This window comes from Prinia subflava, chromosome 2, assembly GCF_021018805.1.
Source record: "Prinia subflava isolate CZ2003 ecotype Zambia chromosome 2, Cam_Psub_1.2, whole genome shotgun sequence".
Lineage (NCBI taxonomy): Eukaryota > Metazoa > Chordata > Aves > Passeriformes > Cisticolidae > Prinia > Prinia subflava.
In genome coordinates this window covers 3,426,604-3,445,820 of record NC_086248.1, presented here as the reverse complement: position 1 = coordinate 3,445,820, position 19,217 = coordinate 3,426,604, and the positions used below count along the sequence as shown (strand labels likewise).

The 19,217-nt window shown below is 47.6% G+C and overlaps 1 protein-coding gene across 2 annotated transcripts in view; it reads left to right on the top strand.

Moving 5' to 3' along the window:
- The first annotated feature begins 3,438 nt into the window (after positions 1-3,438).
- The window catches only part of EFHC1 (EF-hand domain containing 1), a 20,942-nt gene continuing 5,163 nt past the window's right edge, over positions 3,439-19,217 (top strand). The window contains exons 1-10 of one of the 2 annotated variants that reach the window (XM_063423392.1): positions 3,439-3,633; positions 9,368-9,589; positions 11,176-11,463; positions 13,184-13,333; positions 14,347-14,539; positions 14,777-14,997; positions 15,696-15,836; positions 17,004-17,217; positions 17,561-17,708; positions 18,535-18,736. In XM_063423392.1, coding sequence (XP_063279462.1) covers positions 3,448-3,633; positions 9,368-9,589; positions 11,176-11,463; positions 13,184-13,333; positions 14,347-14,539; positions 14,777-14,997; positions 15,696-15,836; positions 17,004-17,217; positions 17,561-17,708; positions 18,535-18,736 — 1,965 coding nt within the window. In that variant the 5' untranslated portion in view covers positions 3,439-3,447. The remainder of the gene's footprint in view (positions 3,634-9,367; positions 9,590-11,175; positions 11,464-13,183; positions 13,334-14,346; positions 14,540-14,776; positions 14,998-15,695; positions 15,837-17,003; positions 17,218-17,560; positions 17,709-18,534; positions 18,737-19,217) is intronic. The other variant, XM_063423400.1, reaches the window with a different exon arrangement.

The following is a 19,217-nucleotide window of genomic DNA, read 5'->3' as shown; positions in this document are numbered from 1 at the left end:
CCTTGTCGGCTCCTCCATCACTTGGAGGAGGGAGTTACCATCACTGCATTCCAGAAACCTCCTGGTCTGCAAATCACAGAATCATGGAATGGTTTAAATTGGAAAAGATCTTAAAGATCATCTCATTCCAACCCCCTGCCATGAGACACCTTCTACTAGACCGGGTTTCTCAGGGCTCTATCCAACTCGACCTTGAATGTTTCCATGGATAGGGCATCCACAGCTTCTCTGGGCCATCAGTGCCAGGGCCTCACCAACCCCACACTAATTTCTTCCTAATATCCAATCTAAATCTACTCTTTGGCTTCACTTTGAAGCCATTCCCCTTTGTCCAGTCACGGCATGTTTTTGTAAATAGTCCCTCTCCATCTTTCCTATAGGCTCCCTTCAGGTACTGGAAGACTGCAATTAGGTTACCCTAAAGCCTTCTCTTCTCCAGGATGAACAATCCCAATTCTCTTGGCATTTCCTCTTAGGAGAGGTGCTCCATCCCTCTTTAGTTGTCCTTCCAGCAGGTACCAGGGTGGCTGAAGTCCCCCAGGAGGAGCAGGGCCTGCAAAGAGGCAACTGTTCAGTACAGCATCACTCAAACTGGTTATCCCTTGAACCCTTCCCCCGTAAGCTCTCAGTTGGCTCACCATCCATGCAGAATTCCAGGCACTCCAGCTGTTCTCTCACTAAAGGGCAGCTCCCTCTCCTCACCTTTTTGGCTTGTCTGTATCCCTCTATTGCAACACTCAGGTTGTGGGAGCCATCCCACCACAAACCTTCCCGATCCCAACAAGATCCTGGCCCTGCAGAGCACCCAGATCTCTGACTCGTCATGGCCAGTCCCCACACTGCTGGTGTTCTCTGCACACACTCCAGAGAGGCACCTCAGCACACTGACTTCCCACATTTAGGGATCCCCATTTTAGGGATTTCACCTCAGCACACTGACTTCCCACATTTAGGGATCCCCATTTTAGGGATTTCACCTCAGCACACTGACTTCCCAGATTTAGGGATCCCCATTTTAGGGATTTCACCTCAGCACACTGACTTCCCAGATTTAGGGATCCCCATCTTAGGGATTTCACCTCAGCACACTGGCTTCCCAGATTTAGGGATCCCCATCTTAGGGATTTCACCTCAGCACACTGACTTCCCAGGTTTAGGGATCCCCATCTTAGGGATTTCACCTCAGCACACTGGCTTCCCAGATTTAGGGATCCTCATTTTAGGGATTTCTCCATCATGGTGTTTTGTTGATTTTCTGATCCCTTTCTGTCATATTGCTCCAGGTCCTCAACTCATCAGCCTTATCTGGGAGGGTTGTGTGTGATCGTATACACAATTCATCATTTTTTCCTGAATTTCAGAACTTAAAACCTCTAGAATATCTTATATTTTTCCTTCCAATAACCAGTAATTTTAATTATTATTTCTTAATATAGCACGCAGACCAAGGCTTCTGCAGGTTGTGTTTTTACCCACCAGAGGGCGAGTTGTCTCCATCTGTGCCCTCTAGTGCCAGGAAAGCAGAGCCCGAAAAAGAATTCCTTTTCCTTTTCATGCGTAGATAGCAGGGATGTGGGAAGCTAAAAAGGCTCATCTTAACCTTGGCAAGTCAGACTTGTCTGTACAGAAGTTGTCAAGGATGAAGCTTAATCCAGATTTTCACTTTAATTCCTTATTCCTCATTTCTCCTCTTTCCTGCTTTACAGTCACAATTCCTTAGCATCAGCTTCTGCTGTGGCTTTTCTTCTGCTTCTTTCTGTGGAATCCCAGAATGGTTTCAGTTGCAAGGGACATTAAAGACCATCTCATTCCACACCCCTGACAAGGGCAGGGACACCTTCCACCATTCCAGGTTGCTCCAACCTGGCTTTGGACACTTCAGGGATGGAGCAGCCACAGCTTCTCTGGGTAACCTGTGCCAGAGCCTCCCAACCCTCACAGGGATGAATTCCTTCCCAATATCCCATCTAACCCTGACCTCTGGTAGTTTAAAACCACTGCCCCTTGTCCTGTCACTGCATACCCTTGGAAATAATCCTTTTTTTGCTCTCTCAGAGCCCCTTTAGACAATGCAAAGGACTCCAAGGAGTTCCCAGAGCCACCTTTCCTCCAGGCTGAACATGCCCAGCTGTCATCTTTACAGGCTGTGCACCAGGCACTCTGCCACGCAGCCTCATCACAAATTTGCAGTCACTCTCCTTGGGGGTGATCCTTGGCAAGTTTCCTCCTCTGAGACAGGCCCTGTTCCCTGTTAAATGTTGCCTGGATATTGCAGCTTGAAAAATCCGAGCGAGGGCTCGATCAGGATCCTGCACCTGGGTCTAGGTCAGCCCTAACACCAACAGCTTTGCTGTCTTCCAGATTCAGCTCTTCCAGCCCTGCTCAGCCTTCAGTCCATTATTTTCCTTTCTAAGCTCATCAGCCTCATTCTTTATCTCCTTCTGTCTGGCTTTCTTCTCTCTCCCACACCGTGCTCAGACAGTCTGGCTACAATTCTCCCTGCTTAACTTCTGCTTACAAAACCCTCGGCTCTGCCGCCTGCCCTTGACTCACAGCCTGGCTTGGCTGGTGTACTGGTGATAAAGAGAACAAAGCAAAGATGCATATAAACTTCTTTTTAATGGAATCCTAGAAAGTTTGGGTTGGAAGGGACAGTCAGGATCATCTTGTTCCAACCTCTTTGCCATGGGCAGGAACACCTTCCACTAGACCAGCCCTGAACACTTCCAGGGATGAGGAATCCACTTCTTTTGGGGAATCCACAACTTCTGTAAGCAACAAACAATTTCTGTTTCCCATGGTGATGGGTTTAACTCTGTTTTCTGTCTTGCAGTTGGAAGTAACCTTTACACAGCCACCTTTTCCTTGATGGTATCCCTGATGCTTCTTTTTGCCCCTTCCTCCAGAGATAAATATCATGTTTGAAAGAGAGGAATTATATCAGTGCTAGACATGAAAAATTCACTATTTCACAACTATATACATTTTTATACATGCATATATACATCATAAACCAGCACAACCACTTCTGTTAAAGTATTTCAATCACTCCAGGTACGGATTTGTCCCTTCACAGCTGCTCCTTACCCTGGGTACTGCACAGGGCAGGGGAAACTCCCCAAAAAGAAGCAGTCCAAGTGGCACCACCCGTTTGGGAGGTTTTAATGTGAGGAGGTTATGAGCGGCTCTGAGCGGCTGTGAGGGGGATATGAAAGGTTGTGAGTGGGATATGAGCAGACTACGAGTGGCTGTGAGGAGAAAAATCCCTAATAAAACAGGAGTAACGCCTTCCACGTCATTTTTTCCACGCTGCGCGGGCCGCACTCCCCTCACGGCGTTGGGGGGGGCGGTTCGGCCCCTCAGAGCCTTCCCCGTTGCCACGGCGACCGCGCGCGCCGCGGCGCTCACTGCGCAGGCGCAGAGGGAAAGGCGCGAAGGGCGCCGCGCATGCACACTGAGCTCACGGCGGTTGCCGTGGAGACGCGTCAGCCGGGCCGGGCCCGGAGCGCCGCCGCCGCCGCCATGAGCCTGGGGCCGGAGCCGGGGACACGGCCGGGGACAGGGACGGGGCCCCCGATCGAGCCCGGGCCGGGGCTGCCCTTCCTCCCCGGCTGCGCCATCAAGGACCCCACGGTGAGCGCGCCCGCCCACTGTACTGTCGCTGTACCCCCTTCCCACGGGAGGCTCCCCGCATCAAGGTGGGCTGGCCTGGCGGGTGCTCCCTGAACGGGGCTCTGCACCTCCCCGGACCCGCTTCAGGTGGTACCTGGTATCCCCTGAAGACACTCTCTGAGAATCTGATACTCCCTCAGACCTTCCTCTAAATCTACAGGAGACCTGGAACCCCTAAACTCGACAATATTCCTGGAGTCGTGGAGTGGTTTGGGTTAGAGAACCTTAAATGGTTTGGGTTAGAAGACCTCAATGACCATCCCATTCCATCTCCTGCTATGGGCAGGGCATAGTCCATTACCCCAGGTTGTTCCAAGCCCATCCAGCCTGGCCTTGGATGCTTCTCTGGGCAACCTGTGCCAGGGTGTCACGACCCTCACAGGGAACAATCCCTTTCCAATATCCCATCTATCCCTGCCTTCTGGCAGTGAGAAGCCATTGCCCCTTGAGCTGTCCCTCCATTCCTTGTCCCAGGTCCCTCTCCAGCTCTCCTGGAGCCCCTTTAGGCAGCAAAAGCGCCTGTAAGGTGTCCCTGGAGATTTCTTTTCTCCAGGTGAACACTCCCAGCTCTCCCAGCCTGGCTCCAGAGCAGAGGGGCTTCAGCCCCCAGAGCATCTCCACGGTTTCCTCTGGACTTGCTCCAAGGTCCATGCATTTCCTGTGGTTTGGCCTCCCAACCTGGATGCAGCACTGCAGGTGGGGTTTCACAAGAGCAGAGTAGAAGGGGAGACAGACAGTTTCTTCAGGGAACGTGTTACCCCCTGAACCCACACCAGAGGCACCTGCTGTTCCCTCAGATCATCCTGACATTCCTCCCAGAGGCCTGGTACCTTCTGCATTCACCAAATATTCCTGAGACAACTTGGTGGGCTTGGAACCCATGTCCTGGGAACCTCAAACTCACCAGACCCAGGACATGACCCCTGAAGAACCCGGTGCTCTATAAACTCATTTGATGCTCCCCAGCAGATTTAATATCCACTTAACTCTCCCCCAGGGACTTGGTGTTTCCCAAAGACACCAAATACCTGCTGGACTCACTTCTGGGGGATCTGAAGGCTCTGTACCCACCTGGTGTCTCCTGATCCATCCACAGCAGACCTGGTACTCCCATAATTCTTCCAATGTTATTGAACATTGCAATCTGTTCCCAAGGGACCAAGTATCCCTGAACTAACCTTCAAGGGGCCATGGTACTTTTAATCTTCTCCTCAAGGAATCCATAGCATCATGTACCCATTTTATATATTTGTCCTGATAGCTTTGGAGAGAGACACACACACACCCATCCTCCCCCTCATTTGTGAGCCTTATTTGAAATTCCAAAAGCTTTTTCCATAACTGCAGAACTACTGTCTGCCAGCTCACCCCTTTGGATGTTCAGTTCCCCTGAGTCCATCCAATAATTCCCCCACAGTTCATGAGATACCCCAGAGGAAATCCCCAGACTTGCTTTACAGTCCTGAAACCTGATTCTCTCAGGAAAACTGCTGTTCCTCTGAACCATCTGAGGTTTCCCAAAGCAAAGTGTTCTGAACTGATACTGATACTGTCCTGAACCAAGTTCTTTAAATTCACTTGTGTCTTGGTTTGAAAGACAGATATCTGCTAGGAAGGGGCAGGACCTCCCTAGAGATGGAGAATTCAAATCCCCTCCCTCCAAATTATTCCAATTAAAAGGAAAATTAAAGGAGCTTTCAGGCAGAGGTATGGGGGTAGGAATAACAGTTCTTTACTAGTATATATGACAAAACGACAAACAAACAACAACTACAGCATCAATAATAAACAGAACCAAGAACCTTGAGGGCTTTCTTTTACAAAAGCCCAGAGCAGTTTGATCTGGGTGCCCCTGCAGGACTCCGAGAGGCCGAACTGGAAGGAAGGAAAAGTCCCGGGCTGGTGGATGAGGAGCTCTGTGCTGGCAGCTGGAACAGCAGGGGTGTCCCGGCAGGGCTGGGCAGGGCAGGGCTACAGAGTAGCAGGAGAGCCTCAAAGGTCCGAAGAAGCAGCGGCGGTGGGGGGAGAGGCTGGAGAAAGCGAGTTCAGGATTCCCGGGTACACAGCAGATGACGATAGATTTCCCAGGACGAGGCAGAGGCAGAGGGCAGCCTGACCGTCCTCCTCGGCGCTGAGAGCAAGAGTGCCTCCCCTCCCCCAGATCTGTCTTTTTTGTCTTTCCCAAAACCCATCATCTCTCACCTCTGAGGGACACTCCCAGGGACTCAAAAACAATAGGTGTAGCTTCGTGCTGCTATATCCCTCAAGCACTCTTTTTGTTCTGACTAAGTAGTCATTAAGGCTTCTTGGAAACTTATGGGAAAAAATTCTGTGAGAAGAGGAAAAAAAAAAAAAAAAAAAAAAAAAAAAAACCAACAAAAAAAAACACCAAATCTAACCCCCAACAACTTGATACCTCCTCAGCTGGATATACTCAATAGAACCAATATTGATCAAACCTTGAGCATTCTTCCACAAGGAATTAATCCTCCAAATCACCCCAATGTAATTATTTCCTGGACATAATTTATCTTGAAGTCACCAGTCTCATTGGCAATCCACACCTTTGTGATACCCCTTCCTCCAAAGCTCTGATACTTCCAAAATTGGTCTCCTGGTGTTGCCTGGAGAACTGAATCCTTGACAGGCCAGGTCTGGAACCTGATAACCTGACGAGAGAAGTGGTATCCCACCACAGAACTGGTGCCATCACAGCTTCCAGGACCATCCCCAGGAAGTGACACAACCTCAGCTGCTCCCAGGTTCCCTGGAAGAAGCAGTCTCCATCCTCATCCTCATCCTCATCCTCATCCTCCTCCTCCTCCTCCTCCTCCTCTGCACCTGATACCTAAATGAGGAATCAGCCTTTCCTTTTCCCCATCCAGTGGTCCAGGCCCTAAGGACCAGATAACCCCAAATCCTCCCAATGTCCTCTTGAGGAAGTGGTGCCACAGAGAACTGATGATTCCATTTATTTTTCTGGTATACTAAAAAAATCCCCCAAAAAGCCAAAAATGGGGGTGTTTCATGCTTGGTTTGGGCACACAAGGGATTTACAGCCTTCCTGGAGAGCATCTTTAACAGAAGACATTCCTGGCTGCATTCAGCTTTGTGTTTGAAAATTACTCATCACAGAATCATGGAATGGTTTGGGTTGGAAAAGACCTTAAAAGATAATTTTGTTCCAACCCTCTGCCGTGGGCAGGGCCACCTTCCACAGACCAGGTTGCTCCAAGCCCATCCACCCTGGCCTAAATCAGTGACAACTGAGTTCTCCAATAGTAAATAGATTAAATTACTCATAACAAATAATCATCCATTAATAAAGATTATCTCACATAATAATATTTCCTTGAAATAATTCATAACATCTTGGAAATCTGCAATTTTCCAGTCTATAAAACTGGCATGGCAATACTTGGTTTCCAAGTGAATGCTGAATTTCCTTCAAGTTCTGAAGGAAACCCCTGTGTTCAAATAAAGTGTTGTTACTGCTTAATGCTCACAGGACAGAGAAACAGGCACTAGGAGAGGGAATGGTGTTTGTGTGAAGTGTTACAGAGGTGGCAAAAAGAAGGACTTAATTCAGTGGAATTTCTTCAGATAAATACTGGCAGCAACTGAGATTAGGAGTTTACATTCTGGGCTTTCCCTTTTAAATTTGAATTAGTCATGTGAGCCTGGGAGATGGTGACTCTGGCATCCAGGCTCACTTTGAGAGAGCTTATCCACTCAGGAGCCTTATGAACCAATGAGGTGCTTTCTTTAGGCAAATGTGGACTCTTGAAAGCCTGTACATTTCTAACAAACACTGATATTGCTCAAATTAAAGACAGATTTCCTGGTTTTCCTTGAATATTTTCCCCACAGCCTTTCCTTAGTATTTATTTAACAGAAGGAAGTGGCAGTTCTGTGGCAGTTTATAAGATGTTCTGCTAAAATGTCTTCAGACAAATCTTGTTTTCATCTGTTTTCCTCACTGCTCTCTCCATTGCAAGATCTATAGTAGCAGTTTAAAGAGAAAACAGGGAATTATGTGGAATTCAAGTGGGGCTTTGAAGGTATAAATAAGATTAGAGGCTTAACCATGAGGGGCGAGGGAGGGGGTGAAGACGAAGCAGTTTGCGTGCCTGAAGTTGGACTGACTGCAAGCCTGGAGCTGAAAAAGGAGCTGGAGCTTGTTCTCTCAGCACTAGAAATGCTTACAACTCTGTTTTACTTGGCAAAAGTCAAGAGGTTTTATTATCAGGGACTCATAATTTCCCCTGCTTTCTCTGGAGCTGTCAGTGTTGAAAGCCCAGTGGGACCAGGCAGGCTCTCGGAGTGCAGTTGAGGTGCCACGTGTGGTGGAGTGTGCAGCAAGTGGAGTTTTGATGTCACCCACGTCTGATCCTGCTGTTCAGTGGTGAAGAACAAGACTGGCTGACAGAGATCAGGTCCTGTGCACAGCTCTGACTGAATGCAGTGCTGGGAGAAGGACTTGGGGCTGCTGATGGAGAGGCTGGGACCCAGAAACCCCCCAGTATGTCCTGGGCAGCAGGGGAGGAGGCAGTTCTGCCCCTCTGCCCTGCTTAGGTGAGATCCCCACCTGAAGAGCTGCCTCCACAACTGGGGTCCTCAGCATAAATACAATGTGGAGCTGCTGGAGCAAATCTGGAGGAGGCCACGGAGATGTTCCAAGGGCTGGAGTCCCTCTGCTGTGGAGCCAGGCTGGGAGAGCTGGGGGTGCTCACCTGGAGAAGAGAAGGATCCAGGGAGAACTTGGAGTGCTTTCAAGTGCCTAAAGGGGCTTCATGAGAGATGAGACAAATGTTTTAGCAGGACCTATACCAGTAGGACAAGGAATGATGGTTTTAAACTCAGAGGCTTAACTAAGATTAGATAAAAGGGAGAAGTTTTTTTTATGAAGAGGGTAGTGAGGCCCTGCACAGAGAAGCTGTGGCTGCCCCTGGATCCCTGGAAGTGTCCAAGGCCAGGTTGGATGGGGCTTGGAGCAACCTGGAATGGTGGAAGGTGTCCCTGCCCATAGCAGGGGTGGAACAAGATAATCTTTAATGTCCCTTCCAACCCAAACTGTTCTATGAGTGTGTGATTGTGTAGAGAGGCAATAAAACAACTAAGTTTTGTAGATTTCATAATTGCAGTTCTGTGGGCGTAACATGCCTTGATTTAACCCAGGAAAGAAAATCCTGCATCATGCCCAGGGGAGGGTTAAGAAAATAAATAACAATGGAATACACAGAAGTTGCACAACACTGAAGGGAGCACCAGAAGGCAATAACTGAAGTCCCATGGTGCTCTGTACTGCTGACAAATAGGGTAGGGAACAAAGAGCTGGTGAGATAAATACCAGGGCAGATAAAGTGCTGACACACTGTTCTAGGCACTGAATATGGTGACAGTCAGGAAATTCAGTGATTTAAGTTCTTCCGGAGTCTGTGGCAGTGCAAGGATCTAAGTTCACTCTCATGCTTTGTACCTCATTCACTCACTGTTTTTTCCACTTCCCTGATCTAAGTACAGAATCTGATTTTAAAAAATTGCTGCAGTATTTTATAATAAAGTGCTTGGGGATGTGTGTGGGGGGAGATATTCTTAATATTGCACTCTCTTACTGGGTTTTTTTTTTGTGCTTCCAGTAGCTGTATCTGCTAAATTCATGCAGTATTTTGATAGCTGGATTTCCTTCCAACAGAAAACATCTTTTCATCGGTCCCAGACACTGGACTTCAAAAATGGATATGCCTTTTCCCGGCTGCCAAGAGAGGGGGTTGGTGGGGACACACTTTTTGAAAATCAGCTCTCTCAAGATGAATTAGATGATTTGTGCACCAAGGGAGCCACACTGACCTATGGGCAAGTCAGGAGACCTGCACCTTCCCGCTTCACTCCAGCATTCGTGGCCTATGACAAAAAGGTATAAAGAAGCTGATTGCAGGAATATCACTGGCCAAATTCGGAGACATAAACAGTGAGCTCCAGGGTTCACAGGACTGCCTACAGCAGTTTTCAGATGCCAGAGCCCTTAGTCAGAGACAGCTGAATCCCAGACTGAAAGAGGCTTTCTTTGCTCGGGAGGAGGATTATAATACGTAAACGATGTAAGACATTCCCTGCAAGTTGGAAAAGAGGTTTGATTAGCTCTGGAAAGCTTCAGTTTATAAGCACTGCTCTGTAAACCACAGCCTGGAGTTTTGTGTTTCCAAAACTATATTGAGGTTGTAATTGAGCTTCAACTGGAAAAGTCAGTCTGCAGTGGGAACCCTGGCAGCCTGTTTGTCGTGGTCTGTCTATCCACGCTTGCGTGTCACAACCTGAACTGCTCCATCTCACATCTTGGTGATCACCTCAGACTGGGTGGTGGCTCTGTGCAGTCCTGAGATGATCCATGGTTTTCAGTGTGCCAATGGCCCGAGCTGCAGCTCGCAGCCGTGCATGGAGCAGCTGCTGCAGTGGAGCTGCAGGGCTCGGGAGCTCAGCACGTGCAGGCTGCACACACTGCCAGCCCTGCCAGAGCAGTCTGCAGCCAGCCAGCCCTCAGCCCGGCTGTGACACAGGCTGGGGAACAGATGTGCTCTGTTAATTGCTGAGGCTGTTCCTTCAGAGTAATGTAGATGTTGCTGTTCAATCTGTCAGATCCTTCTCTGCCCCCTCCTTCAAGCCACAGGAGCAGCAGGGGCCCCAGTGCTGCTGGGGATGTCACAATCCCTTGTGGGCCACTTTGCTGACTGATAGGAACTTGCTGGTTTTATCATCTCTTAATTATTGAGGCCTCTGGGCTGATGTAGGCTGGGTATGCAAGGCCTGATTGGACACCTGCACCTTCTTAGGGGCTTTGAATGCTCTTGGACAGAATATTCCTCCTACTTCTGCCAAGCAGAGGGACTGGCTGATTAGTTTCCTTGTTTCCTCAGTACAAATCAGTTTTTGTTGTCAATGCTGGATAGATAGAACTTCAGATCATGGAAAGGGACCTTAAAGATCATCTTGATCCAGCCTCCCTGCCATGGGTAGGGACACTTTCCACTAGACCAGGTTGCTCAGAGCCCTTCCAGCCTAGCCTTAAAATGATGAATCCTTTCAGATTTTAAAATCCTCAGATGTGGCTGAACCCTTTACTGAAATTTGTGGATAACTTCCCTAAATCAAGGCTGTAAAGCTGACAAATGAAGAGCCTTGTGTGTCAGTAAAGAAGATTACTGTCAGCCAAGCACCTGGCAGTAGGTGAAATAGCAAGTGATCAAGAAGTAGGGAAAAAGCTGGATTTTTACACTTGTCTCAGGCACACCAAATTTGCAAAAGGCACATCTTGATTAAGCCCTCCTGGTGCCTCTGCTTCACTCAGAGATTAGGCCAGAGTTGTCTTCGAAGATTTTTAGAATCCAATCCAGTAATTTTACACCACCAAAGCAAATTACCAATAAATTATTGGCCTTGATAGACTAATCACAGTGTTCACATTGTTCCTTTCTCTCTCCCTTTGCTATATTGTCCCTTGGGCAGGTTTTGAAGTTCGATGCCTACTTCCAGGAGGAAGTTCCTATTTCTCCAGAGGAGAATTACCGGATCCGCCATGTGGGCATCTACTACTACCTGGAAGATGACAGCATGTGCATCATCGAGCCCAAGGTGAAGAACTCGGGTCTGCTTCAAGGCAAGCTCATGAAACGCCACCGTGTGCCCAAGAATGAGCACGGGGATTATTACCACTGGAAGGATCTGAACCTGGGCATTGACCTCACCATCTACGGCCGGACCTACCGCCTGGTCAACTGCGACTCCTTCACCAAGGTGGGGACAACACTGACACAAAGGCTCCTGGCTGGAAAAGTTCCACTGCAGGGTTTTAATTACTTGTTAGAGTCCAGCAGTTTGCAGCTGTAGCTGTTGTGATATGGGTGCTCGCAGTCTTTCATTTTGCTTTTTGTGTAGATTTTTTTTTCAGGCCAAATAGGAGTTCGGGGTATGACATCTGCTGAGGGACATTAACTGCTCAGTGTTTTTGTCCCAGGACTGCTGGGAGCCCATCCTTTGTCCTCAGGACCCTGCAATACAAATTCTAAGTTCATGTCTCAGCAGTTTAACTTCTTGGAGTCCAGATGAAACACTGAGCATACATGAGAGGGAAGTGAGTGATCCTGACTCTTTTCTGATTTAATATTCCTCTGTTAGGAGCAGTGGAAGGGAGTACAAGCAGTAACTGCACACATCCACAGCCAAGCCATGATCCATGGGTTGAGAATCATGGTATGAACTGACTTTTCTAAGAAAGCTTACTCATTGCCTGCTTTTCTATTTCTGGCTATTTCTGTGCCAGTAAATGAGATAATAATGATCCAATAACAAGAAATAAGAATTACCAGTATGCTGGTGTTCTGCTAGATTGTCCCCAGTAAAATCTCAGCCCTGGTCAGCTACTATTCTTCCAGGCCAGGAGTTAGACTGCTCCAGGGACCAAATTCCAAATTCCCAATAGGTGAATCACATGCAGTCAACCTGTCCTGGAGGCTGGGAGAGTATAGGTCCAGGCTTTTCATGGTCAGTTGCCCTCAATGCCCAGGAATATTATGTATAATATATTGGTATAAATGTGGCTGTGGGGCCAGCTCTGCTGGAATTGGGTGACTGTTCAAGGCAGTCCACATCAAATGAAGGGCTGGTCCTCATGTTGGTATTGATGGAAAACATGGAATGAGCTATGTGGGTCTATATCTCAAGGCAAATAGTGTATTTATCATTTACTGACATCTTCCAGACCAGAAAATAGTGAGTCTGAAGGTGTGAACCTGCCTTGTGAGTCTGCAGGGGATCTCATATTCCTGTGGGAGATGTTTGCATGGGTGCTTCCTGGGCTGAATGTTTTCATGGACCACTTCCCAAAGCCAAAAAGGGAACAAGTCCCTTGACTTCAGAGGTTGTTTTGGGACTGATGCAAGTCCATGAGTAACACCCTGGATTTTGTTCATGGTCCAAGGTAAGCAAAAAATCCCTTTATAAACAAGCAGATTGCACTTTCTGTGGGAAATGTACTCCTGAAAGATGGAATGAAGCTGCTACTGACAAATATCCTTGTGCCTGAAGGGTCTTGATGTGCCTAGTGTGGGTGACACTAGCTTCTTCTAACTGGCTGGCACAGCTCTAAGTTCAAATTCAGGCTGACTACATCTGTGTTTATACAGCAATTTAATCTTTTTCATTTACATAAAAGAGACCAACTGACAGTTAGATTCCATTTAAAGCCTTAAGGCCAGGGAAAACTGTGCTCAAGTGAAATCTGAGTTAGGATGTTCAGGACAAGATTGCTCTGATTAATTAAAGGATAAGAAAAGATGAGAAGCAGCTTAAACAAATAGATTTGTCATCTGCTTTATTTTCCTGTTGCTGTAGAATTCGTTGTGAGGAGTGAACTTGCAGAATTCTGACCTCACTCATCCCAGCCCACCTATAACCTCTACTCAGCTCTTACCTCCAGAACTCCTGGCAGCACTAACACCTCAGATGACCTTCCTAGGTGTTCCTGGAGAGCCAAGGAATTATAGTGAACCCTCCAGAGGAACTGGTTTCGGATCCGTACACAGAACAGCGCCAGACACCTGTGCAAAAACGCGTCGTGCCCGCAGGTCCCGACCCCTTCCGGCAGTTTCTGATCTATGACACAAAGGTGAGAGAGCTGAGGATTACCCAAATTATTGTATAATTACCCACATCACACTGGTGAGGCACCTGCAGTCCTGTGTCCTGGTCTGGGCCCTTCACTTTGGGAAAGTGTGTCCAGGGAAGGGACTGGAGCACCAGGAGAGGCTGAGGGAGCTGGGAAAGGGGCTCAGCCTGGAGAAAAGGAGGCTCAGGAGGGACTTTCTGGCTTTGCACAACTCCCTGACAGGAGGGGACAGCCAGGGGGGTCAGGCTCTGCTCCCAGGCAACTGAAAATGGCCTCAAATTGTGCAAGGAGAGATTTATGTTGAATTAGGAAGAATTTTTTCATAGAAAGGGTGATTAGACATTGAAACAGGCTACCCAAGGAGGTGGTGGAGTCCCCATCCCTGGAGGTGTCCAAGGAATGACTGGACATGGCCCTCAGTACTCTGGGCTGGGTGACAAGGTGGGGGACAGTCAGAGGTCGGACTCAATGATCTTCCAACCTAAAAGATTCTGTGATTATAGTATGTGCTGTTGAAACCCAGGTCCTGTAAGTGTCTGTAACCTCACTCATTCTAAATTGTCTCAGTCTGCTGAACAGACTCCAGATTTGCTCCTTTCTTGGCTTTAGTGAGAAACAATTTTTTTTTTCTGGGCTTTGTGCCTTGTAAACAGCTCCTCTTTGGATTGCAGAGTCTGTGCTCAATATCATCCATTACTCTCTTGCTGTCTGTTGGGATGAGATAAGCCACCTGCCTCTGGAATTTAGCAGCCAGATGTAGTTCTATCAGGAATGGTCTTGCTGCATCAACTCCTCTCCTCCCCAAAAATATTGATGCCAGGTGCCAGAGCAGACAATTTCAGACAATCACAAATGCCCCTTGCTCTGACTACATCCTCCCTTTGTCTCTCCTGCCTCTTCAGGAGCTCAGCCTTGGGGAGCTCTTGAGCATCTCAGTGTGATGAGTTTGATTTCTGTGGTACCAAAAGATGGTTCTGATCCATGTTTGTCTGCTTTTTTTTTCTCTCCACCAGGTGCTTCGCTTCTATGCCATATGGGATGACACCAACTGTGCCTTTGGTGATCACCACCCCTGCATCATCCATTACTTCCTGGCAGATGACACGGTGGAGGTTCGGGAAGTCCACAAGAGAAATGATGGCAGAGACCCATTCCCGGTGCTGATGAGACGCCAGCGCTTGCCCAAAATCTTTGTGGACAAGAACAGTAAGTTCAGATTGGCTCATCCATCTGTGCTAAGGTGTCATTATTTCATGGTCAAAAAGAAGTTCTTCAGCTGGTCACTAAATTGTTTCTCTTTTGGGAAATAGTGGCAGGACAGCAGTGCCAGCATCTCCTTGTAACTATTTATACGCCTTGCTTTTTAATCTCTTTTCACTAGGAAATGTTAACATCTCCCTGATTAATTTATTTTTCCTTCCTTTATGCTCCCTTGTCTTTAAGAGAACTTCCCAAGCTGTGTGCTGGAGATCACTGACCACGAGGTGCAAGAGTGGTATTCACCCAAAGATTTTGGTATTGGCAAAACTGTCACACTCCTTGGACGCACCTTCTTCATCTATGACTGTGACAAGTTCACCCAGGACTTCTATCGTGAAAAATATGGCATCACAGACTTCCAGCCAGTGGATGTAAATAAGAAACCACTCGAAAAAGTTCCACAGGTACTGCAAACAATTTCCAAAAGTAGGGAGGAAAGGAAGCAGTTGGTGCAAGCTCTTATAGCAGAGGTTCAACTTAGTAAGAACCTGTAGAAAACAAGTTCAGCTTCAAGAAAAATATCAAGTAACTTGAAAAAGACAAGGCAAGAATGGTCATAACTGATATAAAAATGAAAGCCTGGCTGCACTCGTACTACTGAACTCTTCCTCACTCTCCAAAACAGTGTTGCCAAGTTCAAACTGCCTGCTGAGGATGGTCACAGCCCTTGTTACCTCCCAAACTGAGCCTAGAAATGATTTGGAGTTGTGGCATCCCCACAGGAATGATGGGGATTAGGTTACCAGTGTAACCTTCGATGGCTGAGTTCCTGTGCACAGGAAGGTTTTGTTGGAACTAGATGATTTTAGGGTCCTTTTCAACCCCAAACATTCTATGGTTTTTTAATATAGCCATAACCTTTTAATTCAGTGAAATTGCCTGGCTTTCTGAGTTTCAGATTTGCTTAATCCTCTTATGTTTTCAATAAATACAACACATGGCCAGGCTGGTATCATCCATGTCTACTGGGCGGGATGTCACAGCTCTTGCTACCTGGTGGCAGAATGTTTCCTTCCAAATCTGATGGGCTTTGCTAAATGTTGTAAACTTTGTCTTGTTCGTAGCTGCAGCTGTTTATGGTTGATGTCTCCTCTGGATGCAGGTAATTCCTCCCTATAATGGTTTTGGCATCCCTGAAGACTCTCTGCAGAACTGCCTCAGTCTGTTTCCAAAGCCTCCACGGAAGGATATCATTAAGATGCTGGAGAATAGTCTCAAGGTCCTGAGGTACCAGGTGGCCCTGGTAAGTGTTTTTCCTTGGTGGAACAGTGCCAGGAGGATGGGAGGAGCAGCTGCCCAGACAAGGCTGTTGGCAAACTCTCCTTTGTGCCAGTGGGAAAAGAGCTCGACAGCCAACACGAGAGTGTCCCTGGGGGGCTGCCATGGGGTTATTGTGTGCTTGCTGTGACAATTGGCAGCTCACAAAACTAGAAAAAAATATATAAAAATAAGGCCAGAAAGTACAAACCAGACCTGCTACAAACCCACAGCCATTTATGGAAAACTCCCTCTGCCACTGCTACGTGGCAGATGGCCCTGGCTGAAGCAGCCTGCACTGGGCACTGTGCCCCTGCCTGCCCTGCCACCACTGCCACCAGCCAGTGCTTGATACCTCTGCTGCTGGCTCCAGCCCCTGTCCTTCTCAGGCAGGTCCTGGATGCAGCAGCCAGCAAGGAGCTGTCCTAGCAGAGCAGCCAAATGCCAGAGTAGAAGCTGGAAAATCCATGAGGATGGTGTTTTCCACCCACACCAGCACCCAGGCCCTGGCCTTTGTGCCAGCTTTACAGCTGGTTTATGCGAGGAGCCTCTGGCACTTGCAGCAGCAGCAATGGCATTTCCTGTGCTGCCTTGTGCCTGCCCTCTCCAAACACTCCGGGTGGATAAGGGCTGGTTTCTTTTCCCCATTGTGCAGGAGTTCCCTAAAGGTCACAGCTGAGGAGTTAAGATCCACTTAGCTTTCAACTAAGCAAGTAAATCCACTGGTGTGTCAGGGGAGTGACTTCCTGTGACTAAGAGCTGAAACAGCAGCAGCCTCTCTCAGGCACTCAGCATAATGAAAAGTGCAATTTAAATCTGAATTTAACAGCCTCTCTGGGATGGATCATTCCATATAGGATATTCCTTTCTCTTGGATTACTCAGGCTATGGAAACACTGAATATACTTGGTAACTTCAGCCCAGATTCTGCTTCAGTGGCTTGAGTAAAGCAAGTAACCTTTGAAATTCAGATCCTAAGTGCTGTCTAGTGCTTTGCTACACTATGTCAGCACATCAAGTGCTTTGTTTAGTCAGCTATAAAAAAGCTCTGGGCTCTGGGTGCTTATGAGTGGGTTACTGGGTACTCCTAAGCAGCCTAGCAAGGAGAACCTGGTTCAAATGCTCTGTTCTAAACCTGCTGCCTTTGCTGTAGGAATCACCAGTGCCTGAGGACAAAAATCGTCGTTTCATCCTCTCCTATTTCCTCTCTGATGACACGATCAGCATCTATGAACCCCCAGTCAAAAACTCTGGCATCCCTGGAGGCAAATACCTAAAAAGGACCAAAGTTACCAAGCCAGGGTCTATTCCAGAGAATCCCATATACTATGAGCCCTCTGACTTCACCATCGGTTCTACAATTGAAGGTAAAATCCAAAAATTTATAACACTCTGCTCTGATATGTCATTTATTGCATGGGCAGTGCACATCCCTTCCCTCTCTTGAGAAATGTCCTGCTTCTGGGTCTCATCACTTCTGAGTTTCCAGATCAGCAGCTGGTGTACATTGATAGAACATTGTTACTGTCAATGTTTAAACTTTTCAATCAGTGAAATTATTCTTACTTCAAGAAGTGAAACAAGTAGCAGAGCTGGCTCAAAACTGAGCCCAGCCACAGGAGAGGAATCCTGCTCCCTCCTGGGTGAAGAAATTACTTTAATCCATGCTGAAACACAGGTCACACTAATTCTTTAATGCTTCTTCCCCAGTGTTTGGCCACAGGTTTGTGATCATTGATGCTGATGAATATGTGCTGAATTATTTGGAGAGACATGCAGAGAGTTTCCCTGCAGCAACAGTGCAATCCATAAGGGATCATTTCCTCCCACGGAAGGTGGTGGTGGAGACTACCAGCAGGTAGCTACAAAGAATGGGGTGGTGGGGCTAAATAAGACTCAGAGTTGACAGCTAAGGGCATTTTCAGCAGCCTCTCTGGGCTCCAGCCTCCTGCTCTGCTGGTGGTTCAGCTCCAAGAGGCTGTTTGGGCACATCAGAGGGTGTGAAGTGTGTACAGTAAAATGTTGTGGCTGCTGCTGTTCCCAAAACCTCCTGAGACAGCTCTGGCTCAGCAGCAGAGACAGAGAAGTGGTGACAGCACCGAGCCTGAGTTCAAGAAGTTCAAGACTTCCAGCCAAAATCATAGAATCACAAAATGGCTTGGGTTGGAAGGAGTTTAAAGATGAGCTCAGTCCAACCCCTGTCATGGGCAGGGACACCTTCTGCTATCCCAGGTTGCTCCAAGCCCTGTCCAACCTGATCTTAAACACTTCCAGAGATGGGGGACACATCTTTTCCCAAAAGGCATCAGTTCACTGTAACGGATGTGGCCAACTTGAGCTGCTTGATGGTTGCAGGCTCTGCAGGTGGTGGGGGGAGTCTTTTTTTTGGGCATTTATTCTTTCTTTGCTTATCAGCCCATCAGAGCCTAGACCAGATAGGTCTAGCCTAGACTAGATATCCTCCTTTTTGCTGTCTGGGCCCAGTTTGTGTGACCCAGTAACAACCCTGTCACCTCAGAACATGGTTTGGAGGCAGTTATATCATGGCTGTGTTTGAAACTCAAGTTTCCCAGTTTCTGACACTGTGGAGCACACAGGGAAATGCTCCTTTTTCACTCAAGTGTCACAGCAAGGCTGCCAAAATGAGTTTTTATATGAAATCCTGTTATTCCTTTCTTCTACAGTGGCATCCCCAAGAAGGACCTGGATGATTTAATTGTGGAGGTCCAGAAAGAACTGAAGCTCCGACAGCCCTTCAATACCAGGCAGTTTCATGAGACATTTCATCATTTTGACAAGGAGGGCTCTGGCTTCCTGGATAAAACAAGATTTTTAAATATTTGTGACAGGTTCAACATCCCATCCAGCACCATTCTACTTAAAAAGGTCAGATGGAAGGGGTGCTGTCCATGTGGAATTCCCCTCCTATGGCTCTTGCAAAAGATCTCTTCTAAAAACCAACCCTAACCAGCTACTCTAGCCCTCAAAGGGGAACAAAATCAAGAAAAGGGCAAGAGAAGAGAGTCCCAGTTTAGAAAAACTGAGCTGTTGGGCTGAGCCTGTGTCTCAGAGGAGATAATAATTGCTGTCCTCCAAGGAAAGGGTAAAAATGTGATCCAGGATGCTCCCCACGTTTGGCTGCACCTTAATGTGTGAAAATTCCTGCTGGTTCAGATCTTGGATGGGTAGAAGAGGTTGTGTATTGTGATAGAGATCAGGAATCATGACAGGATCAGGGATAGGCTCCTGCAGAGCTTGGACTGCCTGTGATGGCTTAAGCACAGCTGGATTGAGTAGAGGTGACACTGAGGTGTTCAAGGAATGTGCCTTAGGAAAGCTTAGAGACATTCTGATTTACCAGCAGCTG